This window comes from Triturus cristatus, chromosome 2_2 (assembly GCF_964204655.1).
Source record: "Triturus cristatus chromosome 2_2, aTriCri1.1, whole genome shotgun sequence".
Taxonomy (NCBI): domain Eukaryota; kingdom Metazoa; phylum Chordata; class Amphibia; order Caudata; family Salamandridae; genus Triturus; species Triturus cristatus.
Genome location: NC_140582.1, coordinates 1,261,189,298 through 1,261,216,625, shown reverse-complemented (window position 1 = coordinate 1,261,216,625; position 27,328 = coordinate 1,261,189,298). Strand labels below are relative to the sequence as shown.

The 27,328-nt window shown below is 46.1% G+C and overlaps 1 protein-coding gene across 1 annotated transcript in view; it reads right to left on the bottom strand.

Annotated features, from left to right (window-relative positions):
- The window catches only part of LOC146863555 (CD5 antigen-like), an 881,885-nt gene that overhangs the window by 773,579 nt on the left and 80,978 nt on the right, over nt 1-27,328 (bottom strand). The window contains exon 2 of the mRNA XM_085643019.1: nt 2,818-2,882. Within this exon, the coding sequence (XP_085499145.1) occupies nt 2,818-2,872 (55 nt within the window). The 5' untranslated portion in view covers nt 2,873-2,882. The remainder of the gene's footprint in view (nt 1-2,817; nt 2,883-27,328) is intronic.

The window sequence follows — 27,328 nt, the reverse complement described above, 5'->3', positions numbered from 1 at the left end:
AAACCCAGACCGTAATGGAATGGGTTGCTCCAACTACCCAGACTCAGGTGAGAGCCTTCTTAGGCCTGACTGGGTACTATAGGAGATTTGTCAAGGGGTATGGATTAATAGTGACAGCCCTGAATTACTTAACTTCTAAACAAGTTGCTTTACATTCCTTCAAGACTTAGCCTGAAGGCTGCTCTCCATAGCAACTACTAGGATAGCTTTCAATAAAGGTTGCCTTTAACCTATACCAATAAGGGGTTGTTTGGACTGATACAAGGTGCCCACTATAATTAGTTGACAGCATATATCACGCCAACTTCTCACATACTCAACCCCACTTTTAAAGATTTGGGGCCTCATTTATGAGATTCTTTGCGCCTCCGGAACGTCACTTTTCATGGCGTTCTGTGAGGCAGAAGCCTGTGTGATATTTATCAGGAAGCACTAAGCCACTTTTTTTGACTTAATGGTGCCTGATAAATATCAGTCCCTTTAACGCAGTGTTCTGCGTTAAGGGGGCGTGCAATGGGTGCTGCTGGGGGCATTCCCAGCAACATCCACGGCCTTTTGACACTGCCCCAGATTTACGAGAAATCGTAAGTCTGAGGCAGCGGCAAAAGCTTACGCCTCCCCAGGGGAGGCGTAAGGGAGGCACAACGAGGAGAAATATCTTTATTTCTCCTTGTATTTCCTTTTTCTATGTGTGCTGCATTCTGCAGCACACATAGAAAGAGGAAAACGCCTCTTGTGGTTATTTTTGTACAGAAAGGTTTCCCTTCCTGTACAAAGATGATCATCCCCGCAACACAGGCACCCTTGCACCGTGGGAAAAGGACAAGAATGCGCTGTATCTTATAGAAACGGTACATTCCTGCTCTTTTCTTTTGCCGTAGAGAATCGCAGCTGGAATGCCTGCTGCGCTACCCTAGGGCAAAACCTCATAAATGAGGCCCTTGGTTCCCTGTTTGGGGTCATTATCCCAAAGCAAAGTTAAACGCTAGTACAAGAACAATTTTCGCCCGCTACTGGATATTCTCTTCACGGCCCCTGCATATCCACCAGATCTCAGCACCTTGCAAGAGCCACCATCCAAATTCTTTTACTCCTGCCTGGGATAACAATACATTACACAGTGTCACTCACCACTGTATACTTATAGTTACATCAGACTTTTCATAGGAAGTGAGTTTTTTGTTTCGCTAATAACTTTGACGCCATTTGACAAATCTTCATCAAACTTTACCAAAACAGATCATCGCCCTCAGCTACTTCCTCCGAAGGTTTCATGGTGATCCATCAAGCATGGATCGAGTAAGAGGGTGGTCCCAAAACGCAAATTCCCCATGCAATTTCCACAGGGAATTTTAAACGGTGCTAAAGCGGCTGATCACACGTAAACCATATTTTGCGTAAAGCTCGATAGTTAGCCAGAAAGCGTGCTTTTTGTGATTTGGTGTAAATCAGTTCAATAATTTTGGAGCATTTAAGGTTAAAAATTAATAGATTTATTGACAGTTGCGCTAAAGTAGAAATATTCAAGCCTCTAATTGACTGAGGGGGCTTTTTGGAGTGAGCTTTACAAATACATATTATCAAAGTTACATTTTAGGGAAATGCACCCAAACAACATCCTGGGCACCCTGAAAATCATGTTCATCACGTGACAGCTGTGATACCATCTAAACCAACAGTCTTTATTCTGTAGATTACATTGTGAGGTTCATGTGATATAAAGACTAGTTCCTGGGGTTTCTATTCACAACAATAATGCCCCCTCTGAAACCATCACTAAGGCCTTTAACAAGCGGCACCAGTGCTTGCCTTGTAAACCTCTGTCTGCAGAGGGCCTCAGCAGAGAGGTACTCTCAGAAGGTGTTAGTGTGTTGTTTATACCAACAAGAAGACTATGGCAGAATGTGTGTAACAAAGAGGCAGTGTAGGTTTGTGTGCTGATGGTGGAACACCTCAGACAGTGATGGGCCTGTAAATGGTTCTTGGCTTCTCTGGGACTTCACCTCACAGACCCTCCCTCACTCCAGACATCTTGGCTCTCAGATGCTTAACTGTGCAGGTCCCACTGAATCTGCTCAGCCTCCTGATCTCTGGGAAACACTTGGCAGTATTGGTGGTCCTCAGATTTCTATTCTAGTTTCATAATTCCCACAGCTATGAACAAAGTGATTCTCTGTGCAGAAGTACTCCTTCCTTTAGCTGGAATGCACAAGTTCTCTCTCTCTCACTTTCTCCCTCTTTTTCCTACACGTTCTCTTTCTCACTCTCTCTGTCCCCTCTCTCTCTCACTTTCTCCCTCTCTCTCTCACACACTTTCTCTCTCTTACTCTGTCTCCTCTCTCTCTCTCTCTTTCTCTCGCCCGCTCTCTCTCTTTCGCTCTAAGTATTTCTTTCTATTTCTCTCTCTCTCTGTCTCCTCTCTCTCTATCTCTCTCTCCCTCTCTCCCAATGAATTTCTCCCTCACTCCTTTTCTCTCTCTGTCTCTTTCTCTCACTCTCTGTCTGCTCTCTCTCTCTCTCGCTCTCTTTCTCTTTCTCCATTTCTCTCTCACTCTTTTTCTCTCTCTCTCTCTCTTTGTCTCCTCTCTCTCTCTTCCCCTCTCCCTGCTTCTCTCTATCTCTCTACCTGCCTCGTTCTCGCTCTCTCTCCCTTTCTCTCTCACTCCCTTTCTCTCTGTCTTTGTCTCTTTCACTCTCTCACTCTGTATCCTCTTTCTCACTCTTTCTTTGTCTCTTCTCTCTCTCTCACTTTCTCAGAAATATAGCATGTCATATACATTAATATTAAAATACAGTAGTAGGAAAAAAAACACTCACATTGAGCAAAACAAGTGCCGAGCACTTGCAGGTAGAACATGACCTTCAGCAACATTTTTAAGAGTCTGAAAATAGAAAAAGACAATTTAACATCAGTGTCAGATGGTTGCAAAGGTTCCTTTGATTTACTTGAGTGTATCTATTCTAGTTACACTAGTATTTCCCCTGGTTGATTCTCTGTGGATTAATGAACGACTGCTCTTTCTGTTCCTGCTAGCCACTGGATCTCTTACCTTGTCCTGGATCCCATCCTGTACCTGATTCTCTTCAGTGCAGATTATACAGAGCAGGAGACAATCTAGGACCAGCAGGAGGATGAATGAGACCCACTGGGGTACCCCAGCCATGTCAGGGGCTCTACCTCCTCAACCTAGAACCAGCATGATGGTGAATGAGACACACTGGGGTACCCTGGCCATGTCAGGGCCACTACCTCCTCAATCTAGAACCAGCATGATGGTGAATGAGACTCACTGGGGTACCCTGGCCATGTCAGGGCCTCTACCTCCTCAATCTAGAACCAGCCTGATGGTGAATGAGACTCACAAGGGTACCCCGGCCATGTCACAGCCTCAACCTCCTCAATCTAGAACCAGCATGATGGTGAATGAGACTCACTGGGGTACCCTGGCCATGTCAGGGCTACTACCTCCTCCATCTAGAACCAGTGTGATGGTGAATGAGACGTACTGGGGTACCCTGGCCATGTCAGGGTCTCTATCTACTTAATCTAGAACCAGCATGATGGTGAATGAGACTCATAAGGGTACCCCGGCCATGTCGCAGCCTCTACCTCCTCAATCTAGAACAAGCATGATGGTGAATGAGACTCACAAGGGTAGCCCGGCCATGTCACGGCTTCTACCTCCTCAATCTAGAACCAGTGTGACAATGATTGAGACTCACTGGGTTACCCGGCCATGTTAGGGTCTCTATCTACTTAATCTAGAACCAGCATGATGGTTAATCAGACTCACTGGGGTACCCTGGCCATGTCAGGGCCTCTACCTCCTCAATCTAGAACCAGCATGATGGTGAATGAGACTCACTGGGGTACCCAGGCCATGTCACGGCCTCTACCTCCTCAATCTAGAACCAGCATGATGGTGAATGAGACTCGATGGGGTACCCTGGCCATGTCAGGGCCTCTACCTCCTCAATCTAGAACCAGCATGAGGGTGAATGAGACCCCCTGGGGCACCCCAGCCATGTGAGGGCCTCTACCTCCTCAATCTAGAACCAGCATGATGGTGAATGAGACTCTCTGGGGATACCCTGGCCATGTCAGGGCCACTACCTCCTCAATCTAGAACCTGCGTGATGGTGAATGAGACTCACTGGGGTACCCTAGCAATGTCAGGGTCTGTATCTAATTAATCTAGAACCAGCATGATGGTGAATGAGACTCACAGGGTACCCTGGCCATGTCACTGCCTCTACCTCCTCAATCTAGAACCAGTGTGATGGTGAATGAGACTCACTGGGGTACCCCAGCCATGTCAGGGCCTCTACCTCCTCAATCTAGAACCAGCATGATGGTGAATGAGACTCGCTGGGGTACCCCGGCCACGTCAGGGTCTCTACCTCCTCAATCTAGAACCAGCATGATGGTGAATGAGACTCACAAGGGTACCCCAGCCATGTCAGGGCCTCTACCTTCTCAATCTAGAACCAGCATGATGGTGAATGAGACTCGCTGGGGTACCCCGACCATGTCAGGGCCTCTACCTCCTCAATCTAGAACCAGCATGATGGTGAATAAGACTCACTGGGGTACCCTGGCCATGTCAGGGCCTCTACCTCCTCAATCTAGAACCAGCATGATGGTGAATGAGACTCACTGGGGTACCCAGGCCATGTCAGCGCCACTACCTCCTCAATCGAAAACCAGCGTGATGGAGAATGAGACTCACTGGGGTACCCCGGCCACGTCAGGGTCTCTAACTACCTAATCTAGAACCAGCATGATGGTGAATGAGACTCACAAGGGTACCCCGGCCATGTCAGGGCCTCTACCTCCTCAATCTAGAACCAGCATGAGGGTGAATGAGACCCTCTGGGGCACCCCAGCCACGTGAGGGCCTCTACCTCCTCAATCTAGAACCAGCATGATGGTGAATGAGACTCACTGGGGATAACCTGGCCATGTCAGGGCCACTACCTCCTCAATCTAGAACCTGCGTGATGGTGAATGAGACTCACTGGGGTACCCTGGCAATGTCAGGGTCTCTATCTAATTAATCTAGAACCAGCATGATCGTGAATGAGACTCACAGGGTACCCTGGCCATGTCACGACCTCTACCTCCTCAATCTAGAACCAGTGTGATGGTGAATGAGACTCACTGGGGTACCCCAGCCATGTCAGGGCCTCTACCTCCTCAATCTAGAACCAGCATGATGGTGAATGAGACTCGCTGGGGTACCCCGGCCACGTCAGGGTCTCTACCTCCTCAATCTAGAACCAGCATGATGGTGAATGAGACTCACAAAGGTACCCCAGGGGGAACAACCTTTACAACGCAACTTTTACACCGCACTACCATTACAACGAAACTTTTACAACGCATGCGATGTTACAACGCATGCTTTTACAACGCAAGTCTTTACATCGACTTGCACTAGATGGCGTGCTAACATTAGAAATAGTGTAGTTTACTATCCAAACACCTTCCCTACTGCAACGTGGACTGGAGTTAGAATAGTAAATTACACATTTCTAATGTCAGCACGCCATCTAGTGTATGTCGATGTAAAGACTTGCGTTGTAAAAGCATGCGTTGTAACATCGCATGCGTTGTAAAACTTTTGTTGTAACAGCATGCGTTGTAAAAGCATGCGTTGTAACGTCATACATCCGTACCCCAGCCATGTCAGGGCCTCTACCTTCTCAATCTAGAACCAGCATGATGGTGAATGAGACTCGCTGGGGTACCCCGACCATGTCAGGGCCTCTACCTCCTCAATTTAGAACCAGAGTGATGGTGAATAAGACTCACTGTCGTACCCTGGCCATGTCAGGACCTCTACCTCCTCAATCTAGAACCACCATGATGGTGAATGAGACTCACCACCACAACCACCAATACCACCGACACCATCAATACCACCAACACTACCACTACCTATACCACCACTACTATCAATACCACCAATAGCACCACCACCGATACCACCACCACCAATTGCACCACAACCACCAAAACCACCACCAATAATACCACCAACACAAATACCACCACCATTACCACCAATACCATCACCAATGCCACCAATACCACCACCACCAATACCACCACTACCACCAATACCACCACCAATACCACTACCACCACCAATACCACCACCACCAATACCACCCCACCACCAATACCACCACCACCACCACCAATACCACCAATAGCACCACCACCAATACCACCACCACCACCAACACCACCACCACCAATACCACCACCACTAATACAATTACCATCACTACCAATACCACCACCACCAATACCAATACCACCACCACCATCAATACAACCACCACCAAAACCACCACCATCAATACCATCATCAATACCACCACCAATATAACCACCACCAATACCATCACCACCAACAATACCGATACCACCACCATCACCAATACCACCTATACCTCCACCACCAATACAAATAACAATACCTCCACCACCAATACCACCACCACCACCACCAATTCCAATACCACTACCCCTACCATTGCCACCACCAACACCACAACCACCAATACCACCACCACCAGCCCAATACCACCACCACCACCAATTCCACCACCACCAAAACCACCACCACCACCATCAATACCACCATCAATACCACCACCAATATAACCACCACCAATACCATCACCAGCAACAATACCGATACCACCACCATTACCAACACCACCTATACCTCCACCACCAATACCAATAACAATACCTCCACCACCAATACCACTACCCCCACCATTACCACCACCACCACCAATACCACCACCACCAATACCACCACCACCACCAATACCACCACCACCAATACCACCACAAGTGATACCATCACCAATTCCACCACCAATACCACCACCACCAATACCACCACCAACTCCAATACCACCACCACCAATACCACCACCACTAATACCAACAATACCACCACCACCATTACCAATACTACCACCACCACCATCAATACCAATACCACTACCACCAATACCAATACAACCACCACCAATACTACCACCACAAACACCACCAAAGCCACCAATATCACCACCACCAATACCATCACCACCACCAATACCACTGATACCACCAATACCGATACCAACACCATTACCAAAACCAACACCACAAATAACACCACCACCAATAACAACACATTCACCTGTTGAAAATGAAACAGCGATTTGATTAAGCATTTACTGAAGACATGTATTCTGTACCTTGAATTGAGTTCTTTGTCTTATATTGACTAATGTTCAGACTCCATTTTGTATGGTCATGCCTCCACGTGCTTTGCACGAGAAGAGTCCTACCTCTTCGCTAGTCACTCTTGTAATCTGCCTAGTAACAGTCTATAAATAGCTCTATTGTCGGGTTCACGCATGCCCAGAGCTACCCACATCTGCTATCAATTAGTCCTTGCTTGACCATGTTTTCGCGGGCTCAGGAAATTGTTAACTCCGCCCATGTATTCATCTTGTATCAAAAATGGCCATAAATGGTAATGAATTCCACTCTTTGTTGTATCCACCCACTTATGAGCCCCGCTATTGTGTATAAAAGGGGACCATGTGTGCTAGTTCTTTGTGCTACTCTATGCAATACTGAAGAGTGTTGTGTAGGTTGTAGGACCACCCTTAAGGGTTAATAAACTTTGTCTCTGTACTTTGCAGTTTCCGTGCCAACTTCCTTCTAGTATCTCGTATATAGAAGGGCGAACCCTCTGTGCTTGCTGGCCTGGCTGAGGCCTGGACACATCAATTGGCGCCCGTCACGTGGGGCTCATCGGCTACTCGGATGCTCGAAAGATCGGTCATGAAGAAGGTGAGGAACTTGGCCGGGGATGTGATCACTGCCAGCGGCGTTTTTTAGTCCTGGCATCCCGAGGTTTTTTCTTCCTTCCCTTCCGAACTGACAGTCTGGGTGGCGCCGGTCCTCGACTGAGACCTCTTCTGTCGCTTTGCCATGCGATAGCCGTTTGGGCGGATTTTGGAACTTGGCAGTTGGAACCTGGACGCTCTTGGTTGGTAAGAACCGTTGTACGGTACTTGCTCCGAGCTTTGAAGCCTGGGTTGGCTATTTGATATTGTTTGTGATGACCGGTCATATTTTGTTATGAGTAATGTGAATATATATGCGTTGCAACACATATAGGCAGGTAATGTGGAGATATTTCTCCGGAGGTATTTGAATTTGAACGGCGCAACGTTTTAAGTGCCTTTTTTGGATAATATTGCATATTTTGCAGTATTCTTGAACATGCCTGCTTTGAGCGCACTCCGTAAGTCGTGCTGCTGTTTTGGAAACCGGTTAAGTCTTGAGGAATCTGCACCAGCTCACCCAGAGGGGACTCCTAATAGGGATATGTATGTGAAGCATGGTCTTTCCCCTATAATGTACAGCGCATGATGGAGGAAATACACCAAAAAGGATCCTGAGTTGCGATGGCCTTTGTATGGATCGTTTGATATTCGCAAGATTGAGTATGTGGAACAGTGTATGTGTAAGCGGCGTGCAAGACAAGATATGTTTGAATGTATACGGTTATGGGTGAAAGAAGTGCGTGAGCATGAGAAACGTGAGAAAGCGCTGAGTGATAAGGAACACCGGAAAAGTGATCATGTGAAAGCACAGGAAGCGAAGCGTCGGGAGGAAAAGGAGGTGGCGGAAAGACAAGAGAAAGAACATAGGTTGCAAGTCTCGGGTCAATATGCTGTTCGGTAGCCTCTTTATCCTGTCCTTACTAATCTTGAAGATGATTTTTTCCTCTTAGATCGCTCTCCGCCTCCTTATGCTGGCACGTCTGCTCCGGCGGTTCAGGATTCTGGATCAGTTAAGGAAAAGGTAGACACGCGGTCCATGTTATCCAACGAACGCACGGGTGAGCTCCGGAAAATTTCTTTTCGTGTGGTCACTAATAGGTTATCTCTTGCAGAATTATTGCCGTCCTTGGAAGGATGGCAGGATAGGGAGAAGTTGTATTTTGCTGCTGTTCTTTCTGATGAAGTGATTGCTGCTTTCCGGAAATATTCTGATGTTTTTGAACCTCAGGAGGTTGTGTTAGATTCTAGTGCGTTACGTAACGGTACTTTTTCTCCCTCTCAGGTGCCTGATGCGGTTCGACGGCTGTTTGCGTTGCGGGACGAGATGCTCCAGCTTCGGGAAAAAGCGCGCCGGAAAAGGGAGGAGGAGCAGTCGAATTCGCAGGCGGGCGGACAACAGCTGTCTTCCTCCCAGTCAGATAAGGATGAACCAGTGCATGCTAAACCGATGCGGGAGGCTGCTCCCTTGTATGTCCCCCCTAAGGGAGCGGGAACTAGTTCGGATATGTCTTCCCCCGATGCTAGAGGATATTTTGTGTATAATTGGGTTTATACTCCCTGGCATAGGGCTGATGTTATGGCATTGAAGAATGCCTTGCCTGATCCCCGAAAGAATCCTGCCGCCTTTTATGAGGAAGTTGAGGGGGCTTTAAATTCGTGTACTATGACCTTGGCAGATATAGATTTGTTTTTTGGCCTTATTCTGCCACCAGATATGTGGCGATCTGTGCGAAGAGTAGATGATTTAGCCGTTTTTAAAGCAAAATGGTCTGATATAGAAGATGAAGATAGAGAGAGAAAACCAGCACAAAAGCCGCCCCAGCTTATTTTAGATCTCCCAGCTGCTATTTTGACTAAGTAAAAAACGATTATCCCCCCTAAAAAGATAGATTGGAATATGTTAGCATCGTGTAAGCAGAAGGTTGATGAATCGGTTTCTGATTTCTTTACGCGTTTTGAGGAGACGTTTCATGACTTTAGTGGTCAGTCGCTTACGGATGATACGGGTCGGCATCTTTTTGTTGATAAATACGTAGCGAATTTATTGCCGGGAGTAGCAGCTCGATTGAAAGCGAGTGAAAGCTCCTGGTCAACATCGTCGCCGGCATCCCTCCTGACTATGGCTCAATATTATGAGCGTCAGGAACAAGAAGCAAAGGGTAATGAGGAGAAAAAGTCGAAAGATCTCAAAACAAAGATGATGTTAGCACAAGTATATGGTCCGCCTCGTCGAGGTATTGAGAGAGGTAGAGGAGGATTTTATGGCCCCTCTATGGGTCGGTCAGATGTAACAAGAAATCAATGTGCGTATTGTAAGCAGTTGGGGCATTGGGCCAGAGATTGTCCGGTACTACATGCGCAGCTCCAGGGACGTGGCCAGGGACCGATGAGAGGCAGAGGGGGGTTTTCGAATTCTAGAGGGAATTTAAATGACCGTGCCCGGCATGATCCTAATATGCAGCATCGTGATAGGCCTAATGTGTTTGATCGCCAAAACCAGTATCAGATGTCGGGGTATGAACGACCTGGGTATCACGATTCGCAGCATGCATAGGATTGCGTTGGATGGGGGTTGGAATCAGTTGAAGTGCCAGTAGATCAGAGAGGCCCTTATATTACAGCTACTGTTTTGGGCTCTACTGATCCGTTTTTAGTTGATACCGGAGCTACTCGCAGTGCGCTGTCCAAGCAATTGGTTCCAAGGGCTCATCGGTAGGGTTTGATGGCACACTTTCCCGTAGCCCTTTATCGCGACCCCTGGCGTTTCATGTTAACAGATTTTCTGCATCTTGTCCGTTTTTGCTTTCCCCGAACACGCCTGACAACATTATGGGTCTTGATATGCTCAAATATTTTCGAGCTACGATCCGTTGCTCTCCTGAAGGAGTGCCTGTGATTTTGAATGACAATAATCCCCTGACAGGAAGGATGTGTGTAGTTACCCAGGATACTGCATTGGCTTCCCTTCCCCGTACTTTGTGGGCCACTTCGGATACTGATGTGGGACGGATGGTTATCCCCCCGGTCCACATTAGTGATTAGTGTTAAGGAGGGTGCTGTGTTGCCGCGCCTCCCTCAATATCGTATTTCACAGGAGGGGGAGGAGGCGCTCACACTCATTGTGCAGGATTTAATCAATGTGGGGGTAGTGGAGGAAGTTCCATATAATGTTTGTAATAGTCCTATTCTTCCCATGCTAAAGAAAGACACTGATACTAGGGTCTACCGTTTTATTATTGACTTAAGGGAAGTGAATAAGATAATGATCCCTCAATATCCAGTGGTTTCTGACATTACGACATTGCTTACCCTGGTCCCACCAACGGCGACCACATTTTCTGTGATCGATTTGAAAAATGCTTTCTTTTCAATCCCTATTCATCCTGATAGCCGATATCTTTTCGGCTTCACTTTGAATAATCGTTCGTACAGATTCTGTAGAATCCCTCAAGGTTATGCAGAAAGTCCTAGTATTTACAGCCAAGCGTTGAAAAGACAATTGGATTCCTTTGTTTTACCTGACGGTGTGGCCCTTATACAATATGTCGATGACATCTTGGTGGCGGTTGATACCCCTGAACTTTGTGAGAAGTGCACGTTATCATTGCTTTCCTTTTTGGCATCTCATAATTAGGCCTGGGCCAAATTTCCGTTCCGTTCGCGGAAATTGCGATAATTTGGCATTTTCGCGTTCCGCGGAAAGCGGGAAAATGTCAAAATTTCCGCATTCCGCAGCTTAGCGATAATTTGTTTCTTGCTCGCGCTGTAAAATAATACATTCTCGCGCGCGCGCAATCGTCTTACCTGAATCCCTGCGTTCTCTGACAAGTTTTCTTGACCCGGTCGCGTTCTCCACGAGATGTTGGATTTTGGTAGCCATTTTGCGCTGTCTCGCGACAGTTCGCGGCCGCATTAACGTCATTTGTTACGCGATCACGTCATTTGTCACGTGATCACGTCTTTCTTCTCGCGATCATGTACCGCGCGAGTATGAGAAGATTGAGATCTCGAACATGTCATTCTACATCGCGAGCCAGAGGATGAGGACGCGGGCACGTCTAATCGAACGCGAACAGGAGAAAGAGACCGCGAACACATCATATCCAACGTGACACGGACAAAGAAGAGAACGCGATAATGTCGTTTTCGTCACGCCGGCGGAAGTAATGTGAAGCTCGAGAACTCAACAACGTAAAGTTTTCAATTTGGAGAGGAATATCGGCTCTAGCAGCATGAAACCATCTGCAAATGCTGATTTTGGATGAAAAGAACTCCTTACATTGACATTTGGCTTTCCTTTTTTGTGCAAGGAGTCATGTTTTTTAAAAGGTGGAGAGAGGGAGGAAGTGACACAGAATCTCCAACTTCCTGTTCCTGTCCAGCAGGCTCCTCCCAGTGCTTTGTCCATCTCCTGCTCATTCTGCCTTTGGATTTAGAGCTGGAAAGATCACTCTTTTTGTCTGCTGCATCATTGCAATTGGATTTCAGGATTTTTGGAATAGGATATTTTACAAGTAAGTGGTTGTTGTGTTTGTTTGATTGTGGGCATTGCAGTTGTTGTAATAACTACAATTTATTTTTGATAATTAATTCATTATCATCATTCCTTTTTTTATTTTTTTTATTTTGTGGGTAGTAGTAGTAGGCCCGAGCTAGCCATGGGCATGGCCTCATGGGTGTGTGTGCATGATGAAGCAACTGTTCCTTTTGTTTTTTGAATGTATTTCATTTTCAAGCACATTTAGGGCATTGATGGCATTGGATTGAGTTGGGGAAGTGTGTTTTTTGGGGTGGCCTTTCTGATGTTGTTGGGCCTGGCCATGTGGCTGGTGGCCATTTTGAAGCCTAGGCCTGCAAGCTTGCCTGGCCTTGTCCGCCAACAGGCCTGCTTTCATCCACTAGGACCAGAGCAGGTAGCCACAGCTTTATTAATCTACTGTTTTCTGTGTGCTCTGTTGAATTTCGACTTGCTTTAGGGCATGGATGGCATTGGACTGAGTTGGGGAAGTGTGCTTTTTGGGGGTGGCCTTGCTGATGTTGTTGGGCCTGGCCATGTGGCTGGTGGCCATTTTGAAGCCTAGGCCTACAAGCTTGCCTGGCCTTGGCCGCCAACAGGCCTGCTTTCATCCACTAGGACCAGAGCAGGTAGCCACAGCTTTATTAATCTACTGTTTTCTGTGTGCTCTGTTGAATTTCGACTTCATTTAGGGCATGGATGGCATTGGATTGAGTTGGGGAAGTGTGCTTTTTGGGGGTGGCCTTGCTGATGTTGTTGGGCCTGGCCATGTGGCTGGTGGCCATTTTGAGGCCTAGGCCTGCAAGCTTGCCTGGCCTTTTCTGCCAACAGGCCTGCTTTCATCCACTCTAGGACCAGAGCAGGTTGCCACAGCTTTATTAATCTACTGTTTTCTGTGTGCTCTGTTGAATTTTGACTTCATTTAGGGCTTGGATGGCATTGGATTGAGTTGGGGAAGTGTGCTTTTTGGGGGTGGCCTTGCTGATGTTGTTGGGCCTGGCCATGTGGCTGGTGGCCATTTTGAGGCCTAGGCCTGCAAGCTTGCCTGGCCTTGTCTGCCAACAAGCCTGCTTTTTCATCCACTAGGATGAGAGCAGGTAGCCACAGCTTTATTGATCAAGTGTTTTCTATGTGATCTGTTGAATTTAGACATCATTTAGGGCATGGATGGCATTGGATTGAGTTGGGGAAGTGTGTTTTTTGGGGTGGCCTTTGTGATGTTGTTGGGCCTTGCCATGTGGCTGGTGGCCATTTTGAGGCCTAGGCCTGCAAGCTTGCCTGGCCTTGTCTGCCAACAGGCCTGCTTTCATTTATTTATTTATTTATTTCGCGATTTTTATTGCGCAAACAAATACCCGAAGGTGTCTCGGCGCATGTGACAAAAACGAGAGACCAAGGCGCAGGATTACTGATTGAACAGCCATGTCTTTAAGAGCCTACGAAAGCTTATCAAATTGGGGCAGTTTTTATGGTGAGTGGCAAAAGGTTCCAGAGTTTAGGTGTGGCAACCAGGAAGCGCCTGTCTCCCCAGGTTGCCGTTCTGGTGCGAGGTAACGGAAGCAGCCAGGAGTTGGCGGATCTCAGCTGTCTCTTGGGGCTATACAACTGGAATGCTTCAATCAGAAACTTTGGACCGACGCCATGCACTGCCTTATAGGCAATGCAGAGGGCCTTGAATTTAATGCGGCCCTCTACTCTTAGCCAATGCAGGTGACGAATGGCTGGAGTAGTTGGCTGGCGGCGGGGGATGTCAAGAAGAATTCTTGCAGCGGTATTTTGTATGGACTGCAACTTAGATAGAACAAGTTTCTGAGTATTAAGGAAGATGGCGTTCCCATAATCGATTTTAGAAAACACTAGGGTAGAGACCAGGGTCTTCCCAGCTGAGGTGGGAAGGTAAGGCAGTATTTTCCTAATTTTCTTTAGAATAAAGAACGCAGATGACACAACCTTGTTGACATGAAGGTTGAATGACAGCTTGCTGTCAAAAATGACTCCCAGGTTTCTGGCCTTATCAACTGGGACAGGAGGAGGGCCCAGCTGGTCAGGCCACCAGGCAGAAAACCAAACCGGGGAGAGATTACCAAAGGTCATGACCTCAGTTTTGTCCGAGTTAAGCCTCAGACAGTTGGAGGACATCCAGGTACTGGCAGCAAGCATGGCGCTTTGGAAATTAGCTGCCACCGCTGGGCCGTCCTTGTGTATTGCCAGAACCAGTTGGGTGTCATCTGCGTAGGATGTAAGTCGCAGCCCATGGGCCTTTATTACCCTCGCTAAGTCTGCTACATAGATATTAAATAGCGTTGGACTTAGCGAGGAGCCCTGTGGGACTCCACAGGGGAGTGCAGAGACAGGAGAATAGAAGTTACCCAACTTCACTGTCTGGGTACGGTAGGCAAGAAAAGATGAAATGAGATTTCTAGCCATACCGTTTATCCCCAGGGCTGTGACACAGTCGACCAGAATATCATGGTCAACCGTGTCAAAGGCTGCGGACAAATCCAGCAGAATCAGGACAGCCGCACCTCCCTGGTCCATAATGGCTCTAATCTCATCTGAAGCTTTTATTAAAGCGGTCTCAGTTCCATGACCTTTCCTAAAGCCAAACTGCGTTTCGTCGAGAAGTTGGTGAGTATCGATGAACTCTGAGAGTTGTTTATTCATCAGAGATTCGCATATTTTGGCAGGAAAGGGGAGACACGCTATTGGTCTATAGCTGGCCAGAGCTGTGGGGTCCAGGGAGGGTTTCTTCAGGAGAGGTTTGATCACGGCCTTCTTCCAAAGATCTGGATAGTGACCAGTTTGAAATGCGGTGTCACAGATTTTCATAAGTGGATAAGAGATCACCTCGCTAAGGTTAGCCATCACTGAAGGAGGGCAGGGGTCTAAGGGGGAGCCAGACTTGGTAGTAAAGATAAGTCTGCTGATTTGATCTTGCGTAATGGGAGCAAAGGAAGAGAAGGGGTCATGATCGGTGGTGGGTTCTACACCACTGCAGACTCTGGATCTTGTCTCTGCGTTCCCTGCAAAGGATGAGTATATATCTGCTACCTTAGTGGTGAAAAAGCTGGACAGAGCATTACAGAGAGACTGAGACGGTTCAACCCCAGGTCCCGTAGAGGGGGTGGACAGAGTGGTGACCACTGAAAACAGCTCTCTAGCAGAGTTGCTGGCATTCTCGATTTGAGCCGAGAAAAATGCACTTTTTCGGGCAATGATAGCCTTTTTGTATATTGTCAGGGCGTCTTTGTAGGAACGCTTGGCTATGGGGCAGTAAAATTTCCTCCAGCGCCTTTCTAAGTTCCTGCAATGTTGTCGGTGGAGCCTAAGCTCCAAATCGTCCACTAGGACCAGAGCAGGTAGCCACAGCTTTATTAATCTACTGTTTTCTGTGTGCTTTGTTGAATTTCGACTTCATTTAGGGCTTGGATGGATTGGATTGAGTTGGGGAAGTGTGCTTTTTGGGGGTGGCCTTGCTGATGTTGTTGGGCCTGGCCATGTGGCTGGTGGCCATTTTGAGGCCTAGGCCTGCAAGCTTGCCTGGCCTTGTCTGCCAACAGGCCTGCTTTCATCCACTAGGACCAGAGCAGGTAGCCACAGCTTTATTAATCTACTGTTTTCTGTGTGCTCTGTTGAATTTCGACTTCATTTAGGGCTTGGATGGCATTGGATTGAGTTGGGGAAGTGTGCTTTTTGGGGGTGACCTTGCTGATGTTGTTGGGCCTGGCCATGTGGCTAGTGGCCATTTTGAGGCCTAGGCCTGCAAGCTTGCCTGGCCTTGTCTGCCAACAGGCCTGCTTTTTCATCCACTAGGATCAGAGCAGGTAGCCACAGCTTTATTGATCAAGTGTTTTCTATGTGATCTGTTGAATTTAGACATCATTTAGGGCATGGATGGCATTGGATTGAGTTGGGGAAGTGTGTTTTTTGGGGTGGCCTTTGTGATGTTGTTGGGCCTGGCCATGTGGCTGGTGGCCATTTTGAGGCCTAGGCCTGCAAGCTTGCCTGGCCTTGTCTGCCAACAGGCCTGCTTTCATCCACTAGGACCAGAGCAGGTAGCCACAGCTTTATTAATCTACTGTTTTCTGTGTGCTCTGTTGAATTTCGACTTCATTTAGGGCTTGGATGGCATTGGATTGAGTTGGGGAAGTGTGCTTTTTGGTGGTGGCCTTGCTGATGTTGGTTGTCTTAAAGACAATCCATGCTTTTTTTATGTGTCTGGTCACTGGTGTGTTGGTGTGCAATGCATGCACCCTGCAGAGCTTTTTAGGGGCTGTGAATGTTCCTACATTTTGTTGCATTAAAAAGTTAGAGCAGTGTGCTTTAGCAGGCATCCTTTTTCCTGGCGTTTATAGGCCTTTTGTCAGCTCCTGCTGTTTCCCAGGCCCCCGGCTTCTTTGTGATTTGTGTGTGTCCATGTGGGTGGTGGCCTTTTTGGGTGTTTGGACTGTGAGTATTAGTGTCCTGCTTTTGCCATAGGCCTGCATGGTTTTCCTATTGGCTCTTTGGCTTACTGCTTCCATCCATCCACCCCCTTTGCCAGCAGCAGCTCCATGGATGCTGAGATGCTCAAATAATGCAATGGTCCACCCCACTTCCATTAGATTTTTATTTTGTTGTTTATTATTAACTTTCCTATCCTTCCTGAGAGTGTAGTGTGTGGCTGTACACAGTACTAGTAGTATAACATAGCTCTAGTAAAAAAAAATAGTCATAAATGGCTAGACTATCTTTTGTTTGCACTAGTACAGTACTAAGTAACTGAACCACAACAACAAATGCAACATTTCACTGATGTTCTTCTCCTGTCTTCTTTGCTTTTAGGTGCACAAAAGACAGAGTAGGAGGTGTCATCGGCATCACCTGGCTACCCGTTGTACTGCCAGCCAGACAGAAGTCCTGCTGCGCATCACACCCACGTGTGACCAGAACTTGTTGTGCATCTGCCTCCTGCCTGACATCTGAAGAAGATGGCCCCAAAGAAAGGTACCAGGTCCAGTACCAAGAAAGTTGCCGGTGAGAAGAAGGAACAGAAAAAGGAAGTGCCATTAACCACGACTGGTGGTGTGCCGGCCAATGTTTTTTTTGGCACCAAAGCATTGTCCGGGAATCAAGCTGGGAGCAGCACAGCGGTCCAAACCCACCAACCTAGGCCCAAGGGCTTTAGTGTCGCAGAGGTAGCCAGTCTACTAACGAGCAACGATGTTCAAGAAATGTAATTACCGCAAAGTAGTACACAATCAAGTTCAACGCAGGTGCAAACTCAGCAGATCAGTGTCAAGCCGCTGCAACCAGAACAGCAGCAGCCGCCGCAACCAGAACAGCAGCAGCCGCCGCAACCAGAACAGCAGCAGTCGCCGCAACCAGAACAGCAGCAGCCGCCGCAACAGCCCACCATAGTAGTTGTTGCTCCTGACGTAGGGGCATTTCAGGAAATCGAGCTTCCTGCAGACAAAGTGGAGCGAAGTCAAACCACTGTTTCAGAAGATCAATTGTCTTCCAGACCACCAGCAAGGAAAAGGAGGCTTAGTCCATCATCTTCTTCTTCAAGCCCCGCTTCTGATGATCGTGATGACACTTGGGTCCCACCAGCTCGGTCTGAGAGTGATGTACGCCACAAGACATTGCTTCTGAAAAGGAAGGTCCCAGAAAAACTTAGAGTTATGGAGGTAGATGTAGAAGAGGGGGGTGATAATGTTGATGAAGACGAGCCAGTCATCACGCACATTACTCCCGCCCCAAAGGGATTGGAGACCGACATTCTCACCCTATCCAGAAAGGCTGCTACTGAGCGGGATGTAGCACGGATCTCACCAACACAGGTTACACCACCACTACCTCCAGCTGCCATATTTTCCAAGGCCCGGCAGGGACCTACATCCAGCTCAACCATCTCAGTAGGTAGTGGTAGTAAAAGTCACAGTGTAGGTGGACAGGGTCACATAATTTCAAGCACCCCCTCAAGTTCATCTGGTGTCGAAAGTGGCACATCCAGCAGTGCCAGAAAGTTCTCCTCCCCAGGTTGGGACTTCTTTTCTGTTAGCGCCAAGGAGGAGAACGTTGCTATATGCTCAATTTGTCGCCAAGGTGTTCGGCGTGGTAAGCTTGGTACAAACTATGGTACCGGAGGACAAGCAAGTCATCTCAGAATACACCACAATATCGTGTGGGAGGCTCACCTACTTAAGTTAAAAGAAAGTAGAAAAACTCAACCCATTGAAGTTGGTCAAGGTGAATCAGGGAGCGATATTATTGTGGTGGAAGGTGAAGAAGAGGGAGGCATTTCTAGCCCTGTCCCCAGTACTGCAGTGGTAACGCCCACATCCTCCTCAGTAACATCAGAGTGGCACCGCAGTAAGAGCCATACTCAGAGTCAGGCTGAGACACCAAGGCGACCGGCGACTACCTCAATGAGACAATCTGTGTCGTTGAGCCTTAGTGGGTTAATGAAAACAGCTTATGTATACAAAGGCTGTTGAGAAAAGTGACTTCTCATACCCAAAGGGTAGAGAGGATGTAGGTCAGAGTAACACCTCCCAGTATAAATAGTTTCACAATAATTTTACTCCAACTAACCATACAATGGTCATTAATGTTACGTCTAGATGGAATGTTATGATGAACAGGGGAACTTATAACTTCACCACTAGGTGAGCAAGGAAGCAATTCCTTTTGATTAAGGTACCCTCACACACCCTAGTGGTGTCATGCTTCATCATCGGGTCACCCCGACGCCTAAAAGTCGGGGTGGGCTCGACCACAGTGTTGGGAGCGCTTTGAAGAAGTTGCAGACCAGGGAGGCTATAAGATAAAAAACCTCAGGCAGATCCCCAGTTTCCCTTTATTCTTGGGTCTGTCTGGGTTGATTAAAAATAATAAGAGTAGGGGTATATATAGGAGTATTATGGTCCTATGACCCAAATGCCAACATGTTTCAGTCCACAGCGGCCATAAAGGTCCAGGACTTTCTTCAGGGCAAATGAGGCCACCCTGGGATTCAGATGGGGGAATACCCTATTCTGTTTTTTTAGACAAGGGTAGAGTAGCTACTCCTTGTATAGAAGACTGATTAATTAATCTGTCCTGCGTTGTACATCCATCTGTAAAAGAAAACACAAAGAAACACATATCCAACTTATACAAATCGGTTTGCATCAAGGAATTTCCAAAATGGCGTGTTTCAAAATCGTGTTTGGAATTCAGAGCCACACCTATATGTGCCCGGTGGTCATTGAGGCATAATAGTGTGCAGCTATATCCACTTGTGTGTCACTCAGAAACTTGTATCTGTGTACAGTTAATCGGCGTGTCAGATATATTGTGCGGTGGCGATTATGCTCGCATTCTATCTGGAACCAGTCGCCAAAAAAGTGGATGCTATCAATGAAAGGAAACTCTCGTCAAATCTTCCCACACGTACATCATTCATACCGTTTATGTGATTCAACACAGCATTAAAAAACATGCGTGACTGTTAACACCTATGAGTAATTGTGAAGGTGTCTCTCATTCCTGCATACTCGCTTACCCGGATTTCGAATGGTAGTTGTTTCTCAGGGGATGGAAGGGCTAATGGAGTAGCTCTGTAGTCAAACCCTGACGTGAAACCCAGGGGAAATATGGAGTGGTTGAAAATGATCAGGTTCAGGGATTTCAGACCAAACATATTAACAGGTGATTATTTCTCAAGAGGGGGACCAAATGCTACGCTGATAGTTCTGATGTGACAGACTTACTTCGTCAAGAGTCCTGCTCCGCTTAACCACCTACTTGGACCCGATCCCCGGCGTTTCGCGCCGTGTTGTGGTGATCGGGAGGTTTATACTTCCGTATTGTTAAAAGGGGCGTGTGGATAGGTCAGTGCAAGCAAGTGACGAATGACGTCTCCCGCTCGCGATAGGACAGCCGCAACCTGTGACCCATGGTGTCGGCCAATGGGCAGAGCGTAACCAGTGGCAACGCCGAAGTAAACGGATATAGATTTAGGTTTTAATCCGTATATACATATTAGCGACCTTATTGCAAACGCCCACAGTAATGTGGTATTCATAGTTGGGGGCTCATATTCTCGATTGATGTACAGTTACTAATGAACCCTGGATTACAAGGTGTGTGTACTTGGTCCGTAGTGTATCGAGGGTGAACTTAGTACCCAATGTAGTGGCTGATGGGGGATGTAGTTCATCTATCCACTCGTTGTGATAAAAACAAACACCCTATCAAATGTGTAGTTCATCTACCCACTCGTTGTGATAAAACCAACACCCTATCAAATGCGTAGATAGCGCAATTCCTTAATCTTGATTCATCACGTCTTTATCTTTCTTCAGCGTGTTTTAAGGATATTTTAAGGATATTTTTACACTGAGTGGCAGAAGTATCGCAAGAGACATCACATGGGTATATTATATAGATATGGGCATTGCACCATGGGATGATGGTAGACCTTAAACGAAGTGTAGTAGTTTTTTAATTTACACGAAGCTAAAGGTTTTCGTGGAGACCAAAATCCACAAGTGGAAGATAATGACAAATAGAGAAATCTCATAAGTTAGTTGGTCACCCATATCAGAGGGAATGAGGGATGTACTGTATCTATTTGTTCAGTTGGTTCCAGGGTATGCAATCATTGAGCCCTTTCTCATGGGTCTTCAAACGGTAGACCCATCGTTGTTCATGCTCTAAGAGTTTTTGCTGCAGGTTGTTTCCCATAGTAGTGACCTTTTCTAGTACTGTCCACTTCAATTCTGTGTCTTTATGTTGTTTCTCCTGGTAATGGGCAGTGAGTCTAGTTGCCGTGACTGATCTACGTATCGTGCTTCTATGTTCGCTTATGCGAACTTTGATCTTACGACTGGTCATGCCAATATATATCAAACCACAGGGGCATTTTATCAGATAGATCACAGATTCCGAGTTACAATTTGTATGTGACCTCTGTTCCCATGGAGAATTTAAGCCCAAGTCCAATGTTTTGGTGTGCTCTGTAAAGGGGCAGGCCACACATGACCCACACGGGTAGTGTCCAACCACAGGTGTAAGACCCCACAAAGTCTGTTGATCAGTTTTTTTAGGAGTAAAGGAGTTAGTATGTACCAGGGCATTCCTCAAATTAGAATTTTTTCTAAATGAGAACATGGGTTTCTCAAATGATAACGTGTTAGATGTCAAGATTGACCATCTTTTGTTAATTATTTTTTTCAGGTCATTTGATGAGGAATTATATGTGGTCACACATATGAGTTGGTCTGGTTGCTCTTTTGTGTATGTTTCTAACAGAGCCTCCCTTGGTGTATTGCGCGCTCTTTTATTTGCTCTTTGTATGATCTTATTAGGGTACATCTTCTGTTGAAGTTTGTTACTAAGAATAGCAGCCTCTTTTTTGTAGGTTTGTATGTTGGAACAGTTCCTTCGGATCCTTAAGAATTGGCCTACTGGCAAATTCTCCCTTAAGGATCGCGGGTGGGCACTATCGAATCTTAATAGACTGTTCCTGTCTGTAGGTTTTGTATATAATGAGCTCTCAAGAGTGCCATCTTTAGCTGTGAGAGTGACATCCAAAAATGAAATGCTTTCTTTATTCACATTCATGGTGAAGTGAAGGTGTGGGTTCAGTGAATTGATCCATGTTTTAAAACTCTCAAGACTAGTCAGATCACCTCTCCAGATCATCAGGACATCATCGATATACCTGTACCACTTGCAGATATTCATGCTAAAAGGATTTTGAGTCCATATATGTAGGTCTTCAAAGTGACTGACATACAGGCATGCCAGACTTGGGGCGAATGTACTCCCCATTGAAGTACCATGTACTTGTAGGTATAATTGGTCTTCAAAGGTAAAAAAGTTTTCTGTTAATGTCAAGTGTATAAGGGTGATCACCCACTCAATAGGGGCTGCCCATACCCAATCCTCTTGTCTAAGGATCTCATGGATTACTCTGATACTCTCCGCCTGGGGTATGTTTGTATATAAAGCCTCTACATCCAAACATACCAGAAAATTATCTACAGGATTGTATTCTACTTGTGTCAGGAGATTAAAGAGATGTTTAGTGTCTTGAACATAGGATTTGATCTTCTTTACCAGGGGGCGTAAGAACCAGTCAGTATATTTTGACAGTGGTTCCAGAATAGAACCGATCCCTGAGACAATTGGTCTCCCTGGGGGAGGAATCTTGCCTTTGTGTATTTTAGGGATGGTGTAGAACAGAGGAATTCTGGGGTTCTCTTGATTCAGAAATTCATATTCTTTCTTCGTGATCCATTCCTTGGTCAGGGCATCTGTTGTTAATGTCATGATAGTTGTTTTTATCCGTTGTGTGGGATCCCTGTTAATTTTTTTATAGTATTTTGTGTCTGCCAATAGATTTAGACATGCTGTTCTGTAGGCGATGGTACTTTGTATCACGGTCGCTCCCCCTTTATCCGCTGGTTTGATGATTATATCCGTTCTGGATTGTAGCGTGGTTAGAGCCGCACGTTCTTTCTTGCTTAAATTATTGAACCCGTTTCTCTTGGGTTGGAGAAGTTCAACTTCCTTGCTGACAGCTTCTTCGAAGGATAATACTTCTGGAGGCATCATGTTGGTAGGGGGGAGAAAAGAAGATTTTAGTCTCAACCCCGTGTAGGTATTATCTTCTGTGGGTCTCTCTTTGTCCTGAAAAAAAGTTTTTAATCGTATTTTTCTGAAAAATTCGCCTAATTCGCATCGAAGGCGGAATTTGTCCAGGTAGGTTGTAGGGACGAATCCCAAACCTTTGTCCAAAATTGTTTGTTCGTCTGTGGTAAGAATGACATCTGTAAGGTTTACAATTAATCCCTCGTGTTGCTTGTGCTCGGCTGTTGTTCCCTGGTGTTGCTCCTGGTGTTCACTGAGCTCCGCTCTTCTTCCCACTGGATTCGTTTCCCCCTTCTTCCTCGTCTCCCTCTTCTTCCGCCCTGACCTAAAAAATGTTGGTTAAAGTCCGGCTGGTAGAAGGGTCCTGTTGGGAATTGAGGGGGGCCATGGTACTGGACTGGTCCAAAAGGGGCTGGCCAAGGGAACATCTGTTGATGTCCGTATCTTTGATTGTAGTTCCCCCTACGTGGTCTCCTTGCCCTTCCACGCCAGCTCTTATTTGATCCGTCACTTGACCAGTCATCATATTCTGAGTCAGATGATCCTGTCTGTTCGCTTCGTGCCGAACCTGAATCAGATGGGACCTGGCTTTTGTAGTCATCTTTAATATAAGGATAAACCTTCTCATGGCTGAATTTCTTCAGATCTTTCTGCAGTTTATTGATCTTGTTTTGCATCAGGTACTCTTTGTGTTCATTTACTTCCTTGTTCACCTCTTCAAGTTTCTTTTTGTACAGAGTAAGTTTAATCTCTGTCAGTAATGAGTCCTCACTGATCTTTATTTTTATCAGTAGGGCCTCTGACAATCGTTTGGCTGTATGTTAGTGGGTTAATGAAAACAGCACCACTAAGGAAAGTAAGCCAGCCTACCATTGAGAGCATGTTTAGGTTGGAGGGGCAGTTCCAACGCAACCACCCAATGGCACGATTGTACAATGCGAAGCTGGCTAAAATGTTAGCGCTGGACCTTCTTCCTTTTTCATTTGTGGAAGGGGTGGGTTTCCTTGAATTTGTGTCTGCCATCTGCCCTAAATGGAAGGTTCCCAGCCGGTCCTATTTTGGACGAATTGCTGTTCCGGCACTACATCATGATGTGCTGGAATTGGTTGGTCAAGGTTTGCAGCAGAGTGCTGTGCACAATATCCACCTGACAACAGACATGTGGACCAGTTGCCAAGCCACAGATTACATGTGCATCACTGCACACTGGATCTCTTTTGTGGGGGTTAGAGATCAAATATCTGCACGAGGTGTTGTTGACACAGCTGCGATTTTTGAAGGTACTCGGAAACATGCAACTGTAGCCATGTTCGCCATGGAGAAATCGCATACGGCTGAAAACATTTTAGAAGAGTTTCGCAGCAAGGTTTTGGAATGGCTGCGGCCAAGAGGGCTTAGTATTGGTTTTGTTGCCACAGACAATGGCAGTAATGTACTTAAGGCCATGCAACTTGGTTCCTATTTCAGGGTTCCATGTTTGGCGCACTGCATAAACATTATAGTGCAAGACTTTCTGAAAAAAGAACCCATAGTCAGCAACTTACTGACTACCTGCAGAAGAATATGCACTCATTTCAGCCATTCTTTTAAAGCTCGGAAGCAGCTGAGGATCATCCAACGTGAATTTAGGATGCCAGTCAAGGCACTCATCCAGGAGGTGGCAACACGTTGGAACTCAACGTATTACATGCTTGATCGTCTGTACGAACAGCACAGGTCACTCCATGAATATGTCTGGCACAGAAGCAGTGATGCTAGTGTTAAAGGCATGACCCTTCAGAGGGAGCAATGGTTCCTAATTAAATGCCTGACTGAGATGCTGTCTCCTTTTGAGGTCTTCACACGTGAAGTCAGCAAGGAGGACTGTACAATGGGACAAGCTATCCCATTGTTGCAAATGCTAGAGCATGAGCTGAATAATGTGTCTGAATCCTACAAAGGTGAAGAGGACAGAAGGCAAGCCCATGACTTGGTGGAGAGCTTATCCAGGCGTTTAACTGATAATGTAAGGATACAAAATAAAATTTTGTCACAAGAACATTACATTTGTGCCACAATTCTGGATCCACGTGCAAAATTAGGACTAGTGAAGACATTCCTTGCTTTTTCCGACAATGATGTTGCCCGCTACAAAAGTTGTATAGCTGAAGCAGCCATTAAGTTTGAAAAGGAAGGGCTGCTAATTAAAAGCCCGCCACATCAACCCACAACAAGTACTGATACTGGAGCAGGCAATGCAGAATCAAGTGCAACTTCGTCGGCTGAGGGCAGTGCTGTTGGCTCACAATCACAACACTCACCATTACCATTGACTACAGAAACAATAACTGGATCATTAGGCCGAGTACAATCATTATCAGATTGGTATGTAAAGATGGGCTATTGTAAGCACAGTGCTGATGCACAGAAAAAACAGCACAAAAGCTTACCAGCAGCAACCCTGAACATTGAGCGGATGGTCCAGGCCTATCTGGACGACCCAACAGAGGTGTACGTTGATCAAAACCCAGTGCAGTATTGGTATAGGAAAAGGTCTGAATGGCCACAGCTCAGCAGGCTGGTGATAAGCTATCTGGCTTGCCCTGTCGCAAGTGTCTCTTCCGAATGTGTTTTCAGTGTTGCTGGTTCCATTGTAACCTTGAGAAGGACCAGTCTATCTCCAAAAAACATGGAGAGGTTAACAATGATCAAAATGAATCAGCACTTCATACCACCGAATTACACAATGCATGAATCAACAGAGGAAGATGAGGACAGCGGCTCAGGTGACGGAAGTATTGTGTCAGATGATTACCTACTACTGGAAGAACCCCCAGAGTTTGAGGACGAGCTATACTTCCCTGACAATTAGGCTCGCACTTACTGTCTTCCTCCCTTTTTTCCCCCTATGTTTATGTGTCTGTCGTTCCGGTTATAAACTTGTGAATCGCAACAAATCCATTATCACCGTCTTCTACACTTCTAATTTAAGATACAAGTTTCAGGTGTCTGCCATTTGACACTACAGTCCTCAGAATCCAGCTCCTCCGCTCGATCATACTCAATCTCCTGCTCAATTCCATTTCCCTCATGAATGATCATTGGATGATGGTAACAACAAATTCAAACTTTCCTCGTCCTTCCAAAACAAGTGGACCATGAATCGGATGACTACTATAGCTATCCTCCTTTCAGAGCCGAGTGAGACTGGCCATTAACTGAAAATAAGATGCAACAGGTAATGATTGATGCCATGCATTGGCCGCAGAATCGCAGACTGAATGATGTAAATTTTGTTGTGTGTGTTGAGCATGAATTGATGTAATTGTGCACTGCCACTAATCAACTTTCTACAGAACACACTAATTTTCCCTTTCTTGCAAACAAGAAATGTGTACTTCTCCTGCATCTTGGTGATACATTGCTTTTAATTCAATACAAGAAGGGGACTCACTCAATCTGCGCAATGCAAATGACTGTGACTTAACAGCACCGTCCATCATGATGATGGCGAAAGAGACGGCCTGCAGTGTTAACAAGATGAGATGGAACAGGTAATGATTGATGCCATGCATTGGCCGCAGAATGGCAGACTGAATGATGTAGATGTTGTTGTGTGTGTTGCGCATGAATTGATGTAATTGTGCACTGCCACTAATCAACTTTCTACAGAACACACTAATTTTCCCCTTCTTGCAAACAAGAAATGTGTACTTCTCCTGCATCTTGGTGATACATTGCTTTTAATTCAATACAGGAAGGGGACTCACTCAATCTGCGCAATACAAATGACTGTGACACAACAGCACCGTCCATCATGATGATGGCGAAAGAGATGGCCCGTTAACTTAAGATGAGAAGGAACAGGTAATGAATGATGACAATTAATGGCATGCATTGGACACCTGACTCTGAGCTATTGGTCTTTGTGTTTGCGTTGTTTGTTTGTTGTGCACAAAGTGATGTCAAAGTGTACTAGTAGTAATCTATATTTCTGTACACAATAAAGGATGACTCAAGTCAGTAATATTTATATTTCTACTCTTGTTGTGTCATAAAAATTATACTTATACTGCAGGCCGATCTTCAGTTAGTAAAAGTATCAGAGATGATGATGAAGTCAGGAGGATGTTTCAGGAGTGGCATAAAATGGAAAATCCTAAAGGTAAACACGTCAACAACAACCACAGCAGACCCAAATGTCTGTGTAGAAGTTGAATAGAGTGTAGCGGTGGGATGACTGCAGTGCATTGATTTTACTAACTTAAACTGTAAAATGCTATGTTTGGAATGGATAATGTGCTTTGCGTTTGTCCAACTCTTTGAGAGAAAAAAAAG